General features: G+C 36.1%; 1 protein-coding gene across 1 annotated transcript in view; it reads left to right on the top strand.

Moving 5' to 3' along the window:
• Positions 1 to 24,824, top strand: part of DNTT (DNA nucleotidylexotransferase) — a 94,498-nt gene that overhangs the window by 13,181 nt on the left and 56,493 nt on the right. Inside the window, exons 4-7 of the mRNA XM_072871080.1 lie at positions 8,916 to 9,086; positions 10,363 to 10,434; positions 13,469 to 13,592; positions 14,917 to 15,049. Of these exons, the coding sequence (XP_072727181.1) occupies positions 8,916 to 9,086; positions 10,363 to 10,434; positions 13,469 to 13,592; positions 14,917 to 15,049 (500 nt within the window). The remainder of the gene's footprint in view (positions 1 to 8,915; positions 9,087 to 10,362; positions 10,435 to 13,468; positions 13,593 to 14,916; positions 15,050 to 24,824) is intronic.

The following is a 24,824-nucleotide window of genomic DNA, read 5'->3' on the forward strand; positions in this document are numbered from 1 at the left end:
TTTAAAGCAAAATCAAAGGAAAATAAAGACTTATTCTCTACTTCCCTTCAGTAGGTGATGTCCGGCCACTTCCTGGGAAGTAGGGCTTCAGTACGCGTAGCAATTGCTCTGCAAGACAAATGTCATAATAACGAATGCCCCCCCTCCTTGTTTCTCTTAGCTTTTGTTGCTGAGCAGATGTCATATGGTACGGAATATCCATTTGGGCAGTTTGGGTCAGCTGTCCTGGCTATGTCTTCTCCCGAGATCTTGCCCACCTCCAGCCTACTGGTGAGGAGGGGATGTTGAAGAGACATCATTGATGCTGTGCCAGCACTGCTCAGCAGTAGCCAAAACACTGATGTATTATCAACACCTCTCTAGCTACCAATACAAAGCACAGCACTATGAAGGCTGCTAAGGGGAAAATTAACTCCATCTCAGCCAGACCCAATACCTAATATAACTCCTTAGGGCTGTTTCTCTTTTTCCTCACAACCAAAGCAATGACAGCTGAAGGCTTGGGTGTTTATGGACTGCAAGAGCTGGCCCGTTCCCTGGAGGCCTGCCAGTTAGTCTGCCTAATGTCACAGGAGCCTGATTTTCAGTTTTGCTGTTGTTTTGTTAGTCTTGTATTAAACCTGTAATTCATGTTCTCAAATAAAAGTCTTCCAACAGATTTTTCAGTGCGAGCACTTAGCAAATGCACTGAAGCATTGGTATAATTCACTTGTGCATGCTGTGGGCAGCCAACCATTAAATGACAGATTTTCCCTGGCTCAATGCCATACATCCTGAAAATTAGGTCCAAACCATCTTGAATTATGTGTTGATGATAGTATTTTGTTATAACCACTTTATTCTGTGAGCCAGGGTTTTTCCTTTTTCTTACGATTTTCCTGTTTTCCCTGGTTAGCTTGAAAATAATGTTTTTCGATCTTGCCTATAACAGGGGCACAAAGCTATTATTTGCTTATGCATTCTTGGATGAACTCATGGATTCTTCCTTACTGGACTTTGCCCTGATACCCTGTATCAAATTCCTCTTTCAAATGAGTAGTAGCTGTGTTTGAGAAAGAGTAGTAGTTACTTTTGACATCTTTTAGTCTCTTCGGAAGAGCAGGAAAACAGTCACTAATATGCAGTGACGTGCATACAATGAGGCTTTGAATGTGCTGATTTCTTGGGAGAGACACTTTTGGAAACTTGATTTCTGGAGAAATTGGTAATTAGTGATCAGTTTTAATCTTGAATCCTGTTCTGTATATATTTTACCATGAAGGACCATTTATTAAAACTGAACAGCAGAGATATTTGAGGAGAGCACATGAGGACAATGTGGTGGTTTAACACACTAGATGCAATTTCTATGTTCAACTGTCCCATGTTTCCTTTCTATTGTAATAGCCAGAAAATAACTTACAGAAAGGTGCAACAAACCAGTTTTATATCATGGAATAAGCTACAGAAGGGTTGGCAAAGACTGTGCTAGTGTTCGGGTTTCATGACTATGTTCAGTACGGGGCAAATCCTACCCAAATTAATTTTTTATGAGCTGTTGAGTAGCAGCAAGGCCTGTTGTGTGAAGAATAGACTCGGTATGTCAAATTGCATGCCAAGGAGGAGACAGTGGCATTGCGTGGCAGTTCATGGAGGAGAAATGCAACCACTCCAGACTTGTGGGGCCTCATGCAGTCTTTGGGTCACTGTGTGTCACGTACTGTGGCCTCATGGTACAGAGGTTGGGAACCACTGCCACGGGCTTTACTGATTTGGATGATTCAGGAATGTGCCTGAACACATAGCCCTGAATCCACAGGTGAACTGTAGCTGTTCAGATGGGTAAAGATGCAAAACAAAAGGGAAAATTGTTTCACCAGAGGCTGTACCTTAGCATGTTTCCTTTAGGTTTGTCTTGAACATTAATGCTATTATGGAATATAATATTACAATATTGTTCTCTGGCTCATTTGTAAATAGCTAGCCATCCTCCCCCTCTCCCACTGAAAGTATACGCTTGGGGGCTGCATTGTGTTTTCATGTGGTAAAATAAATGGAGTCATTCTGCTGTGCCCGAGAGGGATTGTTGGATTTGAATATTAATACTAGACTGCAATAAAATCCAGAAAGACATTCTTCTGTGAGGAAAACACAATTTAATTCTTACACAAGAAACTAATTAAGTCAGAGGCAAATGGTTCTGTGATTCTGAGGCTTATTGCTAATGCTACTGAATGTTACTCTGCTTTGGCTGTTACTTATGGTAATGAGAATGTGGATGTTTAGCATGGGAAAGACGCCTGGTTTCCTTTCCACTTTGTTAGAGGAAAAAAAAACCCCAAACCTTTTTTATTTTCTCTTCTTTTGTACCTACAGAAATATGTATCAGTTATGCCAGTGGCTCAAGCATTTATTATTATTCCATTTTAAAACAGACCTCAGGAGAACCTCAACTTTAAGTTTATAATGAACTTGGGAGCTCTATAGGTAGAAAACCACTAACTGAATACATACCCTTAATAACATGTACTGTTTTACTGACATAGCTTACTTCAGTAAAAATTCTCCAGACAGTACATCAAAACAGCAAATTTTGTAAAGGTATGTGAAGTGTATATCTGTCCAAAATGAACTGGTGGTTTGGGCTAAGGAGGAAATATATCTTCTCATTTTTAAGGTAAGTGGGAGACTGCTCCCTAAAATACTGACAGACTATAAATACACCTGCACATACTGGCAACCCAAATTTGTATGTATACATCAAGTCTATGCTGCTTTCTTTGGCCATATTAATGTGTGTAATGTACTTTTAAGATCTTATGTTTCTTATTACACTTTGTGTTTTTATCTGCTGTAGGGCAGTGTTACATGATTGACACTCTAACTAGCATTGCTGTGCTGTCAGCAAATCTTTTCTCACAATTGTCTTGTTTTCTTTCACATTATGTGGAAAAATAGGGAAACTTCTCAAGAGCACCACTCTTTTCTGTTGTAAGAGATGAACCTGCTATTATTGGTTAATATGAGGAGCAGATGGAGCTAACAGATATTTATTTCTAATAACAGTGTGTATACAAGGACCCTGAGATCATGCACATTATGCTATTACTGTTGTTCTCATTCTCTCAGCTCCTTTGTTTCTCCAGCTGATGTAAGATGATGTGATAAAATCTTTGGACCTGGGCAAGTATTGGGCTTTTCAGTTCAGATGCCAAAAATAAAATAAAAATAAATTCAGATTGGACAAAAATGGATCATTTTATTTGGAAATCACTTTACTCAACACTACAGGCTGGCTTAAATGGCATAATCCTCCTTGAAATAAGCACCTGAAAGTATTCCTTTTCTCTCTCTGTGTATACAAAAGGTATTCACATGCCCTATGACTCTTCCCATTGACGCATGAAAGTAGGATTTACACCAGGAAAAGTGAGAAGAAAATTATTTGAATGTACGGTTCATTCTAAATCTCTTTAAAATCACTTTGGTCAGTTTTGAACGGACACCAAACACGGGCAACGGCATGTGATGAGAACTAGGACCCACCCTTTGGATTTATGACTTACTAAATAAACTTCAAGTAGAAAACAGTGACTGAGAGGAAAAGCAATTTAACTCAAATTGCTGTTCTGAGTATAATAGTCTTTCAACCACGTATCATGTAGGGTTTTTTCTGGTGGGTTTTTTGTTTTTGTTTTTTTTTGTTTGGTTTGTTTTGTTGTTGTTTGTTTTGTTTAGCACACTTTGCTATTAGCTCTTTAGCGGATTAAGTTCACCTATACAATGGTATGTTATTATTTTTTTTATTTGTTCTGCAGTAGCATTTGCAGGCTCAAATAAGAGAGAGGCCATTTTTATAAGAGATGCTGTACAAACACATTGTAAAAGACGATTCAAGCCCTGGAGAGTTCATAGCCCTAATAGACAGCAAATGAAAGATAGCAAAGGAAACAATGGCAAGGCGGTCTGGAGCAGCTTTCCAAGGTCACACAGCAGAGGAGCAGTGGGTATAGGCATGGGAATAAGAGAAGTGCCCTGTCCATGAAGCTGTAATGCTTTCTTTATAAAACAGATTAGATTTAAAATATTTTCTTGGTAGTATAATATTGGTGATGTCTGTTCTCGCAGAGTCTTAAACTGAAGTTATTAAAGACTATTTTGCAAGTAGCAATGGAACTGCTCTGACAATCTTGTTGAAACGAGCAGGATAATATGAAGCATAGCATGGGACCATTAGCTTTTTTTGCCTTTCTGAATATGAGCAGACTCATGTACTCTCATATTCATGTTGAATGTTAGTGGGTTAGCTGTTCAGCAGGCATAAACCAGCATAGCATTATTATTTATTATTTTTTTCTGAGAATCGTTCTGATATATTAGTTGAGAACCTTGCTCTTTGTGTTGATTTCAGTGTTGTGATTTTTTTTTAGCATTTATGATATAATATTTTAGTGTGCATTTTTACATGTGCAAGATGCTTACTGGTAAGTTTGCTTTGTTAATGATATTTTATCTTATCAGGTTTTAAATACCAGATATTAAATGAGCTTCAAAATTTCTGTCAGTACATCCATCCTTTTCCTTATTTTTAACTTAATTCAACAAAATCTTTGTGTACTTTTGTGTCTGACCTGCTGGGATCTGAAAGTGCATTCCATCCCCAAATTTTTGCATAGCCCAAGTCTCTCCAATGTACATTCCACAATTTCAGACACGGATGGAAAATTTGCAATAACTGAAGAACTGAAATGTAGCCCAGCTATCTTTCACATTTAGCTAGGGCAGCCCCTGCAGAATACCCTGGAGACTATGAAAATCCCACGTTCTGGAAATCTCTAGAAATTTATTTTCCTGTTAAACCAGTACCTTTTAAACAGGCAATCTGAGTATTGATCTGATTGATAAAAAGACGGTGAGGTCTTTGTAAGAGATACGAAGGTTTAGAATAAACGAGGGGTCAGTAACTTTCCTTTTTATTTCACTGTAAGTAGATTTCACCCGAGATCTAACAGATTGCAAACTTTTTCTCAGCTAATATAGGAGTTTCATGTGCTTTTCCCCTCTGGAATATTATTCAATATGGACTATAGTATTCAATAGACAGCAATTCCACTTGGAGATCAGTTGCTTTCTTTTTTTAAAGCAGAAAGATTTTATCAAAAAGAATGTCAAAAGCAGTTTTATGTAAAAAGACAGATCTGTAATTAATTGCAGCATTTGCAAACAATGTTTTCTACAGGGAATGATGAATATTCAGTACTATTGTTTATTTAAAACAGCTTAATGAGCTTCGCAAAGACAGGAAAACACTGAAAAATGCAAACTAGAAGGATAAAAACGCTTTGATTATATTTTCTCATTGACTGTCAACAGCCTCTGAGTAAAATGCTACATGTGATTGTCTTTTTCAATAATGGTGGTGACACAGTTTTTCTGAAAATGGCCCTCCCGCTAGTAGGAAGGGGCTAATACCTCTCTAAAACAGCAGTGGTACTGGTATACACAGACACATTTATCATGATGGCTTATTATTCAGTGTAGAATACATCTATTTAAATGTGCACGTGAGAGCCTGCCTGTTGGGAGTGAGAGAAAACGTCCCCAGACCTTTTGAGCCTCCTAATCAAGAAGATGGCTTTGCCAGTTGCTGTCATTACTACATACTGCTGAGCAGGTACTTACAAGAACTGTTTTCTGTCTATGTTTTTTCTGTATAGACTATTTTAACAAGAAGGTAGCAATTATATCTTTTTGGTTCTGTCCCCTGATTAATCCTGCTAGTGTTAACCAGAGTAAGAGATTTCTTGCCAAACACTGCTTTCTTGAGTATTCATGTGCACAGATTGTAAAGAGAGAAAAATAAAGAAAAAGAAATCATAATTTTGTGAGTGGAACTGTAAACCTCACTTAAAGCAAGAATTAGCATCTCCTGCTGCATAGTAGGAAAGAATCTTTGAAGCTGATAAAGAATAAAAAGAATAAGAACTTGGGAGAATATCGAAAAAACCCCACAGCAGAGGAAACATCTGACTCCTATCACCCCGCTTGTAAAATATATTTCCCCATTTGCTTTGCAGTACTGTGTATGCTGTGTTTTTTCTTCCACATGCAAACTGGGATGAATCCATGTTGCTTGTGACCTCAAAGTGGTAGTTTCCCCTTTTTCTGCATTAGTTTTCTTTTGAAATAGGAACTATAATGTGCACCTGTCTTTAACCAAAAAGTATGTAATTAAATACAACATAATCTGTCAAGCAATAAATATCTTAAACGTGGAAAAAAAGAAAAAAGAATAGCAGTTGAAGAAATCCAACAATTAGCCACTGCAAGAGCTTTAAAGACAGCTGTAAGGAAGCTAAGGTTTTGTGCATTATTTTTGTAATAGAATGGTTTTTTGGCTTGTTTTCTCAAAGGAGCATTCTCCCCCCTCCCTTTGATTCCTTATACCAAGGACTAGTCGAGTGTAAATAGTGGTAGAAACTTCCAGATCAAGCATCTTGCTGAACAGCTATCTATCTGAAGAGGTCTTTCATGAAAAGTTATGAAAATGGAATTGCACAGCACTTACTAATCAGGGTATCTGATAAATAAATATGCAGCTAAGGGGAGGATTCGTCCAGCAAGATGGACAACAGGTGACTGATTCTTAGAGAGATCAAGGAATGAAGTTATACTGGTGATACAGAACAAAGCAAATTCTCTGTAACAGGCCCTAATTACTTATTCTTATACACTTTAAGATGGTAGCATAGGGGAAAAAAAGGAAAGTGAAGTGGTTTTGTTCAGCTAAGGTACCTATTTCTTCTAAAGAGATACTGTCAATCCAATTAAGATCTCATATTTTTTATTTGTTGAGAGGAAAGTTTTGCAAATCCTAGGGTCAGTAGAGACAACATTTTCTTGAAGATTTCCATTAAAACTTTAATTTTGCATCAATGAGACTATAATGTTTATAATCTGAACAACACATATCAGATGGTCTATTTTTCTAGAACTGACCGAATAATGAAATGTACTATGTAAATAATCTGCATTCATTGTGAAAGGTACATTTAATTTTAAGAAGTTGTTCTATTTTAGTGATCTAAATGATTGTACCTCAAGTAAAATCTTATTGTTGTTTACATCAGGCTGTATTCCTTCAATGCAGGGTGACAGATGCTGTTCTCAATTCCACAGATGTAATAAAGGGATGGCTTCACTGGATTTGCTGTCACATCAGTTAGTGGGCTTGGAACTGACTCCAGTTCACCTGGAGATATTACGCATGTAGCATTTAGGATGTGCAAGGCCTGTTGGTTTTTACTTGGCTTTATCTTCCAATATAAAGCACATTAACACTAAGATAAAAATCAAAGCAAAATCTAAAATTATTTTTGTTTAAACTATGTAATGAGACATTTAATTACAAATGAAATGAAATTGGAGCCTACATATGAACAGTGATCCCATAAACACTGAGGGCAGGAAAAAGCTGTTTAATCTTATTCCTTCCTAATATCCACTGCAGTCATTGTTCTAGTAAGCCATTTGCTGTTGCTGTCTGTCTCTGTGTTACTCATCCTTATTCCAAAACCATTTCTGAACAGACATGTGGACTACAGCTCAGTGAAGTGATAATTGCAGGCAGATGCATGCTGGCAGCCACTTCTTTGTTATTTTGTAATGCCTCGTGGGTCAAAGAAGAAACAGGAGTGAATTGGAAAACAGGAAGGGTATGCAGCAACTGATATAGTGGGACATATGGCCCTTTCAAGGCCAGGATCTGTTAGCTGCTTGTTAGAGACTGGCTGAAGAGTAAGAAATGGGATCTCCAGCAGGACTGCAGGACACGATGCAGTGCAGGAGCTTTGCAAGGCTGGCTTGTTTATGGTCTAGCCTGCCCTGGGCCATCTGAATGGTGCACAAGAGCATCCCTAACAGCCAGGTGTGGGATGCATTTTAGATAAATATTTTGAACAGTGAAAGTCTTTTCTGGAAATGGTACACTCTCAAACATCTCTGAGGAACCGCTTAATTTTGCAGTCTTTAAATTTTTTGAGGTTTTGTGCAAGGTTTCATTAAGAACTCAGATTTTCAGCTGTAAGCCTTCATAAGTTCTTATCTTATATTATTCACAGACTTATTTTGCAGCATTTGTTCTCTCCCAAACCATAGTATTCTACAGTGGGAAACCAAAAAACTGTTTCTCTTCTCCATCACTTTTCAATCTGTTCCCTGCATTTCACTTCTAAAAATTGCTGCTATTAAGATATAGACATATATTCTGGGAGGGAGAGAGACTCCAAAGCTGCATAAATGACATATGGATAGTTTAAAAAAAAAAAATTGTACTGGCAATCTCCAGGTAGTTTTGAGTGCAACATTGAATAAATCAAGCCATGGATATCTGAGGAACCATAAAGAAAATGTGTTTCTGTTTGCATAGGGCATACATCTGAAAGATAAGGAAAATGAGAATTTGTTCCCTAAATTACTAAATAGAAGCATGGGTAGGAGTTCAAAAAGAAGGTGGTTTCCAGTATTGCCACAGACTCCTATTTGGTTGTGTCTGAAAATGAAGATGTCACATACGGACCTGCTGGATTACTTATGTTTGGGTAGAATTCTAAAAATTATGGCGCTATTTCACATTGATTTATTAGATCGGCACAGAATTTGGAAAGTCTATCTCACAAAAGATTTTAAAGTTTGGCTTTGTTCCAGATCACAATCTTTTCCCATGTTTGCCTCTAAAATACAATTTCTATGATACCTGAAAAATTTCAAGTGGTTAGAAAATTATGCTGAATTTTTTTTATGAACTCTATCTTTTCACCCTAGTATAAAGAAATCATTCTTGAATTAGCATACAAAATAACCTTTCTAAGGAGTGTACTGAATAGTTTAAGCTTTTATTAACCTTTAACTTTTTTGTATGCCTCCCCCATCTCTAGGATGCCTTTGAGATAATGGCTGAAAATTATGAGTTCAAAGAAAATGAAATAGTCTGCCTGGAATTTCTGAGAGCAGCTTCTGTACTGAAATTTCTTCCATTTCCAGTAACCAGAATGAAAGATATACAGGGGTTGCCCTGCATGGGAGACCGAGTCAGAGATGTCATTGAGGTAATGTACCTCTGAATTATCTGCCAATTGATTCTTTTACAGATCTACTTTTAGAGGTCACAGAGTGCAGCACTGATATCTGTGTGTATTTACACAACCTTCTGTATTTCCTGTAATAACATTATATTTTCCTTGTTACTAAGAATGCAATGATTTCTGTAAACCTTTTGTAGTAACATAAGGTTCTGTCATGGAACCCTCACCCTTAGGAATAAAGGTAACTAATGAATAAATACAAATTAATCAATAATGCAGTATAATCTTTGTATGTATTTTTTAAAGGCTCACTCTGATTTGGATGTGACAGGTTAACTTAATAGTTTTGTTTGTGTGACTTCTGCCCTTGGCAACATGACTTTGCTCACCTGAATGCTTTATTAGAAATACTATTATTGCAAAACTGGTAAATATTTTAGTACTCTAATGTTAAATCCTACCTTGCTATGAGTTATAGCAGAGCCTTTTATTTAAGTAATGGATGAACTTTACATTCTTACTGGAGCTTTGAGTATTCCCTGCATTTTTCTTTAATTTTTAGCCTTTTCAGGACCCCGCATCTTGGGTGCTGTTATTCCAGCAGGCAGCTGATCAGGGGGTCTCCGCTGTCTGGAGAGGCCGTTGCTGAGTGGTGTGATTTTCTCTGGCTCCTCATTTGCCTCACTCCACCAGTTAAGAATGTAGCCTCTGAAGTGCTCTTTGTACCTACTACTTGGGGACTGGGAATTCAGTTATGATCCCACAGAAAATAGGATGACTTTTGGGGTTTTATTGGTGGGGGTTGTTTTGTTTGTTAGTTTTTATCAGAAAGACTGAAGGAACTGTACATTCAAGAAAAAAATATATCTGTTATTACAATGGTCTTTCTTTTAAGAGAAGTAAACTCAACCAAATAATGAAATTTAATTTTCAGGACAACTCATTGATAGCTTATGATAAATAACTGCTTTCTGGCTGTGAATTTATGAGTAAATAAGTACTGTGAAATATATTCCATGGTCCTGGTTTCTACTTCATCCTTGAGTAAATTTTATGAGTAAATAAGTACTGTGAAATTTATTCTGTGGTTCCAGTTTCTCCTTCATCCTTCAGTAATTTTCTGTCTCAAAAAGGATTGCAGAATTTGATCCTAATGGAATAAAACAATATGCTTGCTAACGATGCTCTTCATGTTTCATGTTTCTACAGGTTGATAAGACTTTCTTTTATATTATTTTACTAAATCTTACCGTAATCTTGATTATTTTTTTTTTTAAAAGTACTGTTTTTCTTTGCTTAGGACATTATTGAAGAAGGAGAGAGTTCTAGAGCTAAGGAAGTGTTAAATGATGAACGATACAAATCATTTAAGGTAAATCTTTTGAGGTTTGTTACTATTGTTTAAAATTGCTTATATTTTCCTCTGTTTAGTAGAGCTTAGACATAACCATCAATTTTATTATAAAGGAACATCCAATGTTAAGTATGAAGAAAGAAAGGTCTTGAATAAAGAGAAAGGGAGAGAGAGAAACTGTGATAGAGTAAGGAATAACGGAGAAATCAGTTACCTTTTTAATTAATGTGATATATATACACAGTTGCCCTGAAGCTTGAACTAAACAATCTCTTTTTCCTGAAAACTAATGTAATGCATACTCTTAGTTGTATGTTTAACCCAATGTTTGGTTTATTTTTTCCTCAGCTGATTATCAGTATAACACTACACCATCTTATTCTGGCATTAAGAAAACACCAGCTGAAGAAGATGACTCAGATCTATTTTAATTTTCTTTTGCGTGAGGCAGAAGGAAGAGGACTGGAGATATTTCTTAGGCAGATTTTAGGTTCAGAGTCATGGTCACACTTCTTCTTTCATAGGGAATCTAAAACACATAAATACTGCAGTTCCCACTTCTTAAATATTCAGTGAATTCTCCACTGGAAAAATATATACAGGAAAAATATTTTTTCAGTTTTATCTGCAGTTTTAGTCTCTAAAAATATCCTGTTTGTGTCTTAAGAAAAAATTTAAATTGGAGAGGAAAAGGAATGGGACTGTTTCATTCTCCCCTGCATTACTCACTTTTACTTCACCTATTGAAAGTCTCTTCCGTTCTCTCTGACCTGTAATACAAGTGTGAAAGGATGTTCAGTGATAGTTGACGCCATCTGTAGCAATACTCAGAGAAGAGGTGTAGATTCACATGTATAGCAGGATTCAGGAACCAGACTTGCCTATTAATGGTAATAAAGATTGAGGATCAGCCATTAAATCTTATGTTTCAGGGTTTAAAAAAATTTCTCGGAGATTAGAATAAAACCTATCAGGGGACAGATTATCTCTAATAAGCTTTATGCCTTGTTTCACATGCCAAAGTACAACAAACTTATGTGGCTCTCTTTAATAAGAGCTGAGCACAGTCTCAACATTTTGGCTAAACTGGCTGTAGCCAGTTTTTCGCAACAATTTTTAATGTGTTTCTAAGAAAGCCAAGAAGAATTCCATAATATTAGTGAATTCCTGAATTTTACTGTTTAGCATGGTTCCTGGTAACTGCTGCAAATCACTCATGACTTAAAAGATCACTGCTGGTCCCAGGACCACAGTTATCAGATGACTGAAATAAATTATGCAGCCTATGTTTTAGATATAGGGTATGTGAATGACGTGGTCAGTTTGTCTCTGTATGGAAGGGGATGCTGCAGAGAACAAGTCCATATAGTTCACTTTCACCAGCTGAAAAAGAGCAATGCTCACATACACAATTGAAGAAATGGACTACCTGCTACTCACACTGCACTCTTGGCAGTGTCTTTAAATTGACATCTATAAATATACTGCATAATAATGGATCTTAGTATGGAAAGAAAAAATATGGGTTGGTTTTTTTTCCTAAAAATTTGGACAGTAGCATAGAATCCATTTTCTTTCGTTCTTTATCCCAATATTAATTAAGTCTCTTGGAATCATTCTAAACCCAGTAATAGACCCTTTTGAAAATCTTTTAGCACTAGCAAAAACATTAAAAGATAACAATCTAAGTATTTAAAAAATCACATTATTTCATAAACACCCATGATTCAGACAAAGAATAGGTAATTTCATCCATTATATACAGAATGTAGAGTAATTCCTATTTAATATTATCCAAGGTTTTAATTCTTCTCTTTGCTTTATCTTAATTATTTCCAAGGAATTAATCTCATTAGAAAACCACAAAATAAGGCTAACATGGTTGGAATTCAGAGGTTGTAGATTCAATGGAAAACAGCAGTTATTCGTGTCTTACACAGCTACTCATTGAATTCTATAAAAGTACAAAGAAACTATTAAGAGCTTCAGTATTGACAAACTGAACATAAAGAACATGCTTTTGGGCAGGCATGAAAGTTTTCCCTCTTGCTTTCATATCACTGTTCATCTGAGATATCGATCCACTGAATAATGCTTACAACTGTGATGTTTTTGCTTTACATCCTTTCTTGGGGAATAAGTTAGTGTACAAAATTATTTTGGAATAAATAGAATATAACCATACTAAAACTTCAGAAACTGTTAGATTCGGGCATTTTTTTTTTCCAGTGGGCAAAATAGTGAAATCTGTACTCAGAATAAGATATAGAGGAATTTAGCTTGGATCACGTGAGGACTGAAGAATTGTATGACTGTTTATAATATGCAAGCAAACAAAAATTACCATTTGTACTTGAAATGGAATCCCGTTTTGGAAAACAGTATTTGGCATGACCTCCAAACATACGTGTTTTATAGAATGCAGTATAAGAATAGATTAGTTGTCTTCATGTACTTACCATCTGTTTCCATGCACCATTGAGGCCCATTGCCCTCGGTGCAGAATTTCAAGAGCCACAGGGTTCCCACTGACCCCATCTCTCAGGAGTGCTGCAACACCAACGTCATGCGTACAACTGGGAGCTGGTAGTGCCTATAATACAAAATCATAATGTCAGTCAAATTAGGAAGATAGTCTTGAGACATCTCCTCTTATTCCATGAAATTAGTGTGAGGGAATCCAGCTACTTAACATTATTGTTTGCATTTCTTAATTGTGCAGTAAAAATAGAGACTACTATCCTTATTCCAAACCTTAGTTGAAAGTGTACATTTAGCTAAATAACATAAAGTTACTGGGGATACTACTGTATTATTGTTCAGATTTCACTTTAATGAGAAGTGCCCATGTATAACAATTGTCTGTTCAACGTAACTATGCAAAGAAAGGAAGCTGAATCTGTATGTTTGTATTACACTATTATTTATCTTCAGTGTAGTATAAGTTCTGCCCAGTATTCTCCCTTTTAAACCTCGTTGTTACCTACTTATTGTTAATTTACTGCTCCTTTAGAAAACAACACTGAAATGTGTGTTCCTCTACTGACCTTAGCAATTTACTTCAGTCTTTGGAGTGGGAGTGAAGACATCTGAGAAGTGGTACAGAATGGGTTTACGAACTGTGGAAGAGGTAAAAGCTGACAAGACCCTGAAGCTATCAAAAATGCAGAGAGCAGGTAAGGTGAAAGTCTCATAAAAACTCATGTCTCGGAGCTCTAAGAACTTGGTAACAGAGTCAGAGGAGGAGGCAAAGTTCATTTATACATCCATTTTCTGGCGGCAACATCTTGTGACTATTAAATTATTAGGTTTAAAAGAATATTTGGTGTAACAGGGCTCCTAATTAAAAATGGTGTCATTATAAAAATATGAATATGCATTTTTTTAATCACTTATGCAGATACCAAATGAAATCTGCTCCTATACACAAAACTATTAATGGGTCATTATTGCACAGGTTGTGAAAAAATTAGAACATTAGGAAAGCCCAGAGCTACTTGTCGGAGGAGACCTGCCTCCTTCAAGGCAGCCCTACTTTAGTGATAAGTCGTATTTGTAATAAAATACTTGTAAAATTACTTCCATAATCCTAGCATGTCTTAACTTTAAAGTGTTAAACGTGATCAAATGAATAATGTTGCTTCCCGATAGATATGTTTTTGTGTGCATGTGTGCGCCATTTCCCTAAATAAAGGGACCCATTTAGACAAAGGACTCAGTTGCATTAAGAAAAGGAGATTATTTAACATGGCGTTCAAATAACGTAACTTTATTTTTGCGTTAAATCCATGTGTTTTACATCACCTCAGAATCCCTTGGATCAGCTTGCCCGCATTCATGCTCCTTTATCCTTTTTTCTTTTACATGTCATATCCAAATGTGAAGCAAGCTGCAGGACTGGGCTTTTTTGATACAAGCTCTGTGATCAGACATAAATATAACTGGGATATTTCACATACTTCTGAGCCCTGTACTTGGGTAGAACCCCATCATTTTGAGAAGAGTGCCTTTTAAAGCAGTACGTCCAGAAATGCCATTGAGGGCAGCTGGTAGGGAAGTCAGAGCTATTTATAAATATTCAGGTTTTCAGCAAGTGGAGCAATTATCCTGACTGCTGTCAGGAAAATGACAAAAATATATATAAACTATAAGGACAAAGATCAGGGAAGGAAGAGACTGTCTTTTGCCTGTGATCCTCCACACCCGGGGCAGGAGACTGACTCCAGGAATGGTGGGGAGGACGGAAAAGACTCCTGAAGAGACTGGATCAAAATGTATTTCTTCCCATGACATGTCCTGAAACAAACCTATAGTTTCAGACTCAAGATCAAGCATTTCTTAAAACTCTTGCCATTAGATAGGGTTCCCTTGCCCATGGTACGAGTTGTGTGGCTTGACTTCTTGGTGAGAGATGGCTATTTCACACTGGGCTTACATAATGCTATGTAGATTTTGATACTTCCACAGAGTGATCAGCACTTTTTTGCCTTTGATTTCCAGGGTTTCTCTACTATGAGGACCTTGTTAGCTGTGTATCTAAGGCAGAAGCGGATGCAGTAAGCTTGATTGTCAAGAATACTGTGTGTACGTTTCTACCAGATGCTTTAGTTACCATAACTGGTGGTTTCAGGAGGTGAGTGAAAACAAATGAGGTCACTTGGCTGTTTTATTCAGGTACACACAAAATTATGTTTGTGTTGCTGAAAAATCAAAGAAACTTAGTGGGAGAGTATCAGAGTTTGTTTTCAATCTTTGGTTTGTTTGTTTGTTTTTTAAATGGGAGAGCAATCCTGACGTTCCCAGGTTCCTGTGTTTTATCGCTATAGATGGTTGGTTTGTCAGAACAAAATCTATCTAAGATTAGCTTGCTGGAAAAATGATGTTTAGATCACATACCGTACTTGAGTGTATTTTTTTCCTCTCTTAGTGGATCTGAATTCCCGAGGCTGAGACTATTGAAGGCCATGCTGGAAAAAAAAGATACGATAGCTTTAAGGCAATCTTGGTGTTTGTTTTTATTTAAGAGAACTTAGTCACCTGAGATTTGAAATGTGCTAAGGCAGCGTTTACAACGTTAGAAGTATACATTGCAGTAAACACTGACTAAATTGAATATACAGCACTGACTAAACTGAATAGAGGCTAATCTCTGTATAGATAGGGAGATCTCAGAACTTCTTTCCCAGGTGATTATTTTTCCGAAAGCTTTTGGTCTTGCTCTGTACAACCAAACCTGAAACTGTTGCTCAGGACATACACAATTCATTCCTTCAGCACTTGAGAGCTTTCCTAAAGCCACACAGCAAAGTATTGAGACTGGGAATAGTCTTCAGGAGTATCAGGTTCCTTGCTCTGTGCTCAGTCTGCTGTTATGTCACTACTTATAGTACGTGTCATGCTCATAAAACAAAAAACCCTAGTCTGCACCTTAAGTCTCCTGCTGCTTAATTTGTTACTTTCTGAAACTTTGACTGTATTTTTAATATAAAAATATCTTTCAAAAATACTTAAAAAATTCTCTTAGAACTCAAAATATGCAGTTCTATCACTCTCTCATGCACCTAAAACTGGCACAAAAGTGAAAGACAGAAAAATGTTAATAACTAACCTATCACTTGTGTGATTTATTATTGTGAGCCTAGATAGGCCTGCATAGACTTGCTCCGGTGCAAAATTAAGACCTTATATGATTTGTAATTGCTATATACATGCACGGTGATTGTGATGAACGTATTTTATCACCTTTGTGCCACCTCATGATATTTATAATTATTCTTCGTATGTCCCACATTTATTGTAAGAATGTTTGCAGCCACCAGCTACATAATTTCTATAAAACAGTGTGGTCAATAAGAAGCATTAGGCTCAAGTATGAACCCTGACCAGAGGTATAAGAACAAGATGAAATTTTACATTCAAAACCTCAAGCGTCATCATTCTGTGAGTCCTTGTTTAAGAGGTATGTGATGGCAATCTGTTCACACTGATGCAAATCAGTCAGGGACTTTGTGTTAGTAACTTGGATATAACTGATTAACATATGTCTAGATAGGTCAAAGAGTTGCAGGGACAGAACTGTTATCACATTGAAAATTCCCAGTTTCTTCTGATCTAATGTATTTTTTGAGCTTTGTTGGCAGAATAGTTGTCTGCAAAGTTTGAATCTCACACATCAAATTTAAGCCAGTTGTTTTGCTTATTATTTCAGGAGGATATCATAGTTAGCCATTCTCTCTTTTATTAAGAATAAGCTTTTGTATCGCTGAATGGGTGTGTCAAACCAGAAGATAAATTATTTAAGTATCTAATGATACCTTCAGTGAGTAATACTGTATATTAATTATGTGCCTTTAAATTTACAGAGAATATATTAAAAAAACTAAGTTTCAAAATGTCAGCCTAAATGATAGTTTACCAGCCCATGGAAAACAAATGCTGCAGTGTAGGATTTGTAGAAAACTTGATTAAATGGATTGAAATACCTCTATTAGGCCACTATATTTTAATTACTGAACTGCAATAGAGTTGACTACATCTGTTCTTTTTTGCCTGTCTCATATGGTGGCAATATTCATCAGCATGAAGTATGTGTAAGCTCACTAGCTCATGGTTTTCAATTAACAAATTATTATTTGTTTCTTTCATTGTTATGTAAATATTTTAATAAAAGAAGCAGGCAAATTTTATTAATCAAATTACTTGATTCCCCCATACTACACCTTGTATGCTACTAATATAAGAGAAAAAATAGCTCATGATTGCTCTGAATAATACATTAATTCCCCAGGACCCAGATTTGTCTTGTATATTTGTTTCATAACTTGGAAAAAATAAGCAGTGGATTGTGTTCCTCCAGGTTTGTCAGGAGTCTTATAAACCTTACTTACTATGCAGGAGAACTGAATGAATTACAAGGAACAGAACTTCCATTAGCGATCTGCAGTCATGGAGATTTGATAGGGTAGAGATGAACTACAGGAAAGTTACATTCTTTTTCCCAAACTTATCAAACCAACCCATGGCTCGATATATTTAATGAGTTACTAGACCTTTTGCATTAGATTCCTGGAATTTCATGAAATCAGATGTTGCAGTATTTCTTTTACTCAAAATTAGAAAGCATAGTATAAAATTCAAGTAAATAATAGGGTTTTTTTGAAACCCCAGCAAACTTGTTCATGGACTTTTCTTTGATCTGATTTAGCTTTCACCTTTAGTCTTCTGTATTGCTTCTTGTACTAGTCTTAATGCTAGTTGGTGTTTATAGCAGCCATAATCATGGATGGTGGTAGATGAACCATGTTTCAGGTATAAATGAAGGAGCAGTTCAAAGGATTAAGAGCAAATGCAAGAGAAGCCACTACCTAAAGTACAAAAGCATCAGACCATCAATCCCTCAGTAGTCAAATTGCAAGCCCGAGTGCAGGAACAGACTTGGCTGGCAGTTGTATGTTAGAGAACAACAGGAAAACAAAGAGAAGGATGGACAACGGACAGTGAACGTGATGGAGTCTTGAAGAGGAGAGACAAGGATATTTTGAGCACAGGTTTGGCTGATAGTCTGGAGTCTGTGTTAGGACACAGATCACTCGTCTGTCAAGGAAGCAGGATTAAGCCAGTAGTTATCCATTTGCAAATGATAGAATGTTGGACTGGAGACTACTGTTTGTGTATCTCTAATTCAGAACGGTGGAAGACTCAGGGGGAAAAACCGGCCATAGACAGGAAGTGAAAATCAAATTACTACTTTGGATCTATACAGTTTAATCAAAATACCAGACCTGCATGTTGTTAGAGTAAGGCATGAAAATTGGAAAAGCTGATGCAATCTTACTGAGAACATACCAAGACCTGTTTCTCTGACCAGTTGTGTACAATTTATTTTCTCTTTTGTGCTAACATTCTGTAGTTTCAACTTAGTCCCCAAATTCTCTCTTTTAGCTTTTCTCAAGGGTCTTATTACTGAAGCAGACTTCAGTGTCTGCTACTTCCTTGATGCCTTTTCTTTCCGATACTTTCATCTTTCTGCCTGTCTTCACAAAACAATAGCTCATAAAACATCTTTAATCAGAAGTGCTTTCCTTGTGTTTTTGGTTGGAAGCGGCAATAATACTACGTTTGGTTGAAGGCAACTCTCTTTTGAGCTATCTGAATCCATAAAGGAATAAAAGCCTTAAAAGTCTGAAAAAGCCTGAAATAAAGGGTCGTGATGGCAACCCTTCAGTATCTCCCTAATTTGAAATCATTCAGGAGCAGAAATGAATAAATTAATGAAGTCTGGATGAGTTTATCCTTTGTTATTCTCCTACAGAAACCCTTAGCTAACTGCCTGTAAAACATATTCCTTGAGTTTCAGTTAGTATAGTTTTGCATGAGAGGTTGGGAGAATTTTTTTCTTTTTTTAAAAAATCTTTTTCTGACACTTATATGGGTCATTTTGAAACAGAAATTACAACACTGAAATGCATGGAAATACAGAAGTAGAACAACTGTAGTTATGAAATAAATAAATCACACCTACACAGTGTGGAATACACTTCATTGTCTCTCTAGTGAGGCCTATCAGCTCGACTGTAGAGAAGGAAGTCTTGAAGATGCTGATAATGCAACATAAAGCATACCATGGACAATGTTATCAGAAAGACTGAATTTACCATGCAGTCTGTTTGAATTGGGAACTCGCATGGCATTATTTTCAGTGCTAAGCCTCTCTTATTTTGAACTGCTGAGATTTAAGACTTTTTTCTTAAAGTTAATGAGACAAATTTTGGGGTGGGGAATAGCTCTTCGTACTACAAGTTACAGAAGCCACTGAGGGTGAAGTTTCTCCTGGGATGGGGAGAAAAACTTTATTTTAGCATGTGACATCCCTGATTAGTACTGTGTTTGTCCCAACTATATCCAAGGCAGGAGTGTAGTTTAGGCTAATCTATGTTATCACTTTTAAATGAGAGTTAAACTGAGCACCTGATAATTTTTTTCCCATTATAAAAAATGTAACTTTATTCTACAAAGAGAATTAAGGGTTTTTCAGTAGTAATAATATTATCTTGTCTTGTATATATTACTGCAGGTTACAGAAAATTTGATACCTATTAGCAATGTGTTGATGCTATTATTAATAATAGTTATTGCAGTGTTGTTAGTAACGACAAGTAGACAGAGAACCTCACATTAAGTTTCATGGCAGTGAAGCTGGAGTAGTTTCCCCCCTTTCTCCTGTAGCTCTATGGAAGGACATGGTTTCACAGAGACTTCAAGAAAAGGTTGTCATGGGCTGAATCATTATCACCACATTCTGCGAGATCCTGGGTTTTTGTGAACTTGATTTAGCTGCTGATATTTGGTTTTGCCACAAGAGGTGATCTAGACTGAGGGCTTCCTAAGAGCAAAAATGCTTGGAGGAAGCATTATATACTATATGTAGTTCATGGCTTCAGTCTCTGTATTGGTTATTCATATCTCAATACACACATCCACAAAACCCAAGTTTGACTGGAGAAGTTCAGATAAGGGTCTGGAATAAGCATTAAATACAATAATAAGAACAAATCATCATGTTCTTTAACTGCATTTCCAGTATGGCTTTCTGTTAGCCTTTGTGTGCTTTGTCCATATGATTCACAAATTATTTATGAATTAGGTTTCAGTTTTCTTGTGTTCCATGTAGCACACTCAAACAGTTGTAGTTAGCCCTGCAGCAGCAGGATTGTATCACTATGATATGAGCACATAGTGCCTATTGACGATATAGTAACTTATTTTTTAGAAATTACCTAGGCATCCTATTGGTATTATGATTTCAGTTGTGACTTTCTCAAATGAGGTTTACTTTGACACACTTTTGTTAGCTTCTCCCATCTTTGCCTTAAGATAGAGTGAAGTAGACTAAGGAGGCACTTTGTTTTAGATGAGTTTTCATATTGCAGTTCTTAAGAAGGTGTCCAAGTGTCTTGGGCCAATGCATCAAGCAGAATAACTAGTACCTATCCTGTATTATTTGTCTTGGTAGGAGGCTAATTCCTCCATCCTGCATCAGTCTTCAGGGAAGTTTTGTCTCAGACTCTCTTATTATTGAATTCTGTTCTAACATGAGCCTAATTGTAGATCACTATCTCCTTGCTTGAATTTTATATTGTCTTTTAGAAATTGGAATTTGAGGCTCTGTAACATTTGAAGATAAGGATTGCTAATAGAAAAGCAGTGAAGAAAGCAAAGGACAGGGTCAGTGTGTTTGTCAGGCAGCACCGCCATGCTTTTGTATATTACAATGCAAAAGGTTCTTTCCTGTGTGCAGTGACATTTCCTGCAAGGCAAAGGACTGCATAAAGGAATGACATGGCACAGGACTCTGGTCTTTCCTGTTGTGTATCAAGAAAATAATTTAAAGATATCTCTCCTTTCCACCTCAGAAATAAAGTAAAATGAAATAGCTGGGACAAAGAAACACTTCCAGAGATTATTTTACAGGCTCACACACTGATAAATAACTAATGTTATTGTGGCACCTTAATTTCAGAAATGAGACTTCTATAAGGCATCTGGAATCACAATTATCTAACTGTATTGACACATGCTCATAACTGAAAGAATGTGAGATCAAATGTATGAAGAATATTACACTTGCCAAGCTCTTGGTATATACGCAAGACTTCGTGGTTTATTTAACTGAGCTAGTCATGTGGTCTCTGAGTGAATTCCTTGATAAGTCCTGATAAAAAAGCTCTATTTGACCTTTTCATATTGGATACTCCTAATAAAAGTATTCTTTAGCAGGCTGTAGAGGTTCTACAACGAGGCTAGAACACCTGACATGACTCCAGATCTTTGTTAGGTTCTGAGAAATAAATGTATTTGAAGTCCTATTGTGCAAATTGTTTTCTTTCTGCTCAGATCTAGGATTAAAATAGTGCCAGACTTCAAATGAATATAATTAATTTAGCAAAAGTTGCTTTCATTAAGTTTTTAGACAAACTCAGAAGCAGAGGTTCCTTATTTTACTCTCACCTTGTCGTTATAGTGTATCTTTGCATTTACACTATCCTTAGACACAGTTATTTCAATGCTTTTTTTTTTTTACTTCAAAACACAAACTATAATAAGGGAAGATATAAGCTGTACCCACCTGCTCAAGTCCAAATACTGTAATTTCTGCTCACTTTCCTCCACTGATATTATACAAAGTAAAGTTTTTATCTGCTGTTATTTCATTTTGTCAGGGAGAAATCTGCTATAAAGGAGCTGTGAGGCAAGCTGCTCACTGAACATTTGAGCTGAATCGGTAGTTTGCACACACTCTAATTAAAGCAGATCCTAGAAGAATCTAGCAATTCTTCCAGCAACAGATTGAAGAGACTTTTTGGATATCATTCACGAGCACAGCTTTGCCTCTGATAAACTATAGTCCACTTTGGATAAGGCTTTTAACCCAGAGATGTTCTAATCTGATCTAGTTGGTCTTAAAGTTTAGTAAAACAGCTTCATGTTACCAAACTCCCTAAGTTTAGAAGCGTTTGACCTTGAGGTATTGGGATGCTCTGAATAAAAATATTCTGTGGCAGGAGGTAGAGGTAGTACAACTGGGGAAGAACAGAGATCATCACTAGTTTCTGCTTCTAATCTTCCGTAACCCATTAAAAAATAAGTTGAGAAAGGAGAAAATAATTTTTATCCAAATTAATGGCTAGCCAAGTCAATTTAGAAGATAATCTATTGGAGTAATATTCAGACACTTCCTTTTTTCATTAGAGCTTTGATTATTTTTCCACTCATTTCATCTATTATTAGCCATCATGAAGTAGAAGCTGATGAATAAGGTATCTGGGAGTCATGGATGAGAACAACTTTGTAAGAATACACGAGACAGTTGAGTAATCAGCACAGTGTATTCTTTCAAAACCTTTTAAAAACTGTCTCAGCGATCCAAGTTTTTTTACATGCCCTACTCTACTCAAACCTTTACCACTTTCACAGGTTTATCAGCTCATAAGAAGGATGCTGTTTAGTTATATATCTCTTTTCTCTCTAAAGCTACTTCAGGTGCTGGGTCCAGAGTGGAGGTGGCAATGCTATTGATTTCTTTGAACCCAGAGGTTTTGGACTGTATATGTAGAGCCAGAAACTCCCTGGATTAGCCTTACAGTTTCCATGGTAACCTACACCTCCTGGAATGCATTTGTAACAAACTTAGCAGTGTTTAGCGTTTTCTGTTTCCTATCATTGCTGATGATGACTACTAGTAAGTCAGCCTGAGCAATGCAAGCAATGTGCATACAGCACGATATGAAACCCCAGATTATATTATTTTAGGAATATTATAAATTCTTCTGTATTACCATTTAATTTTTTTTTAACTGAATTGGAAAAAATGAGAATGAAAGCCAAAACTAGGGGTAATGTATTTCCTTGTCAGGCAGTCAATCTGTAATTTTACTTATGTGCTGATACATGATCAGATTTGTTACCATTTTAATTCTAGACAAAGTTTCTATATGAAACTGGCTAAAATCTTTTAAATTACTGCCTTGATGACTGCTTTGTGCTATTTACAGTATTTGTTGTTATACAGAGTCTAAGGAATATTGGCGGTAGTATTTTCAAATTACAAAGGCAAACTTGTAGAAGTAAAGCAACATTTCACAAGTATGCTACTAGGAGTAAGATAAGGTTCTTTACAGTTAGATAATACTGTAAGATATTTCTTCACAATTCATATAACAGTAGTGTTTTGTTCATTTGATATCCAAATCTGATATTCAATGTTAAAATGAAAATCAAAGTATGCAATGAATAGAAAAAAATGCAAGAATTTATAGTAAAGATGCAACTATTTCTAGTGCAATAACAAGACTAAAATTCACAGGACTCTGACTGGTTTTGACCACAAATTGTCAATAGGTTGCCTTTTCCTATAAGAAGTTATTCTAAAATAGCTTATGAAAGTTTCCAGTTGAGCTTAGGCTGATAACTACATAGATAAATTTGGCTATTATCAGAGGCAGAAATGTCCTGTTACAGAGGACCCTGCTGATAGATGTGGTGAGATGCAAAACTTTAAAAGCAGCAACAATAAAAGTGAGTCACAATAAGAGAGGAACTTGCTTTTAGCAGATAATTTATGTATGTATATATGTGTGTACAGTAATAATACACGTATATACAAAGACTCAATATATATGAAGAAAGAACAGAATTACAGCTTATCATGGTATTCAAAGAATTTTTCTCCTTTTGCTTTTTTTCTGATTTGCCCTTTGAGGTCACTTTCAATCATTTTTGGTACATAAGGGTCAGCCATTTGACAATTCTGGGTTTCTGAATTATATGGAAATATTTTTAGAATGCTTGCCACTGCATAAAACCAAAATGTTAATGGCTTCACTACGTCAAATTAAATTTTAATGGCCATAGTTTAATTTTTCTTCTAGTCTGTTCACATCCTTTAAGTAGCATTAAATGTGATTCAGTTGTCTTCTAATATCACAGCTGACCTGAAAGCCTTTTCAATTAGCCTTTTAGATGAAGCAGATCTGATACATTTTAAATAAATAAAGATCTCTTTATTGGTTAAATGCTGATATTCACAGCTCATTTAATCCATTTATTGAGATGCAATGTCAAAAGAACAACAGTTTCTTTGTGCAATGTTGGTGAATAATGTGTAGAGGTGAGACAAAAAAAAATTACAGCATCTCTGTTTTGTAAGTGAATGGTATTTAAGAAAGAGGAACTCAAAAGATCCATTTAAAATTTTAAGAAAGATGCCCCACTGAGAAATGAAGAAAATTATTTTCCAAGAAGTTGCACATTGAAAACATTTTAGAAAATGGTGAGAAAAAAATAGTGAACTAAAAATGCAGAGTTCCCTCCTAAATTTATTCTGACATCTTGTAAATAATCTAAGCTCTAAACGGTATATGGATGTCCCATGTTTTTAAAATCTGTTCATTCTATATTAATGTAATATGTTTTTATTTAATATTTTCAGGGAGTATTTTAGTGTTTACAATGTCATATGCCTATTACTTATACAAAAAGTAATAGAAATTGTTAGAAATCTGCTGTAGTTCATTCAAAAGCATCTTTGATGTTTCCATAATTCTGTTTGATGTTTGTTCTCATTTTTGGATGACAGTTTCTCAAAACCTTCACTATATAACAGAGATGGCCTACTGTGATAAAGCCTTCACTGTGTATGGGGCCAGGCATGGGGAAAGAGGCTTCTGGGTTAATGGCTCAGCATGGGATACAACAAAAGCAATCTAGGGTGTCTGTTACGTAGAAGAGCTGGGTTGAGAATGATTTGGACCATAGATGTATCATTTCCAGTTGCTTTGGTTATCAAAGTGTAAGAGAATGGTATTGTCATCAGCTAGAGAAGATTTCAGCACTGACTTTGGTTTTGCTGG

The sequence above is a fragment of the Ciconia boyciana genome, chromosome 8, assembly GCF_034638445.1.
Source record: "Ciconia boyciana chromosome 8, ASM3463844v1, whole genome shotgun sequence".
Classification (NCBI taxonomy): Eukaryota; Metazoa; Chordata; class Aves; order Ciconiiformes; family Ciconiidae; genus Ciconia; species Ciconia boyciana.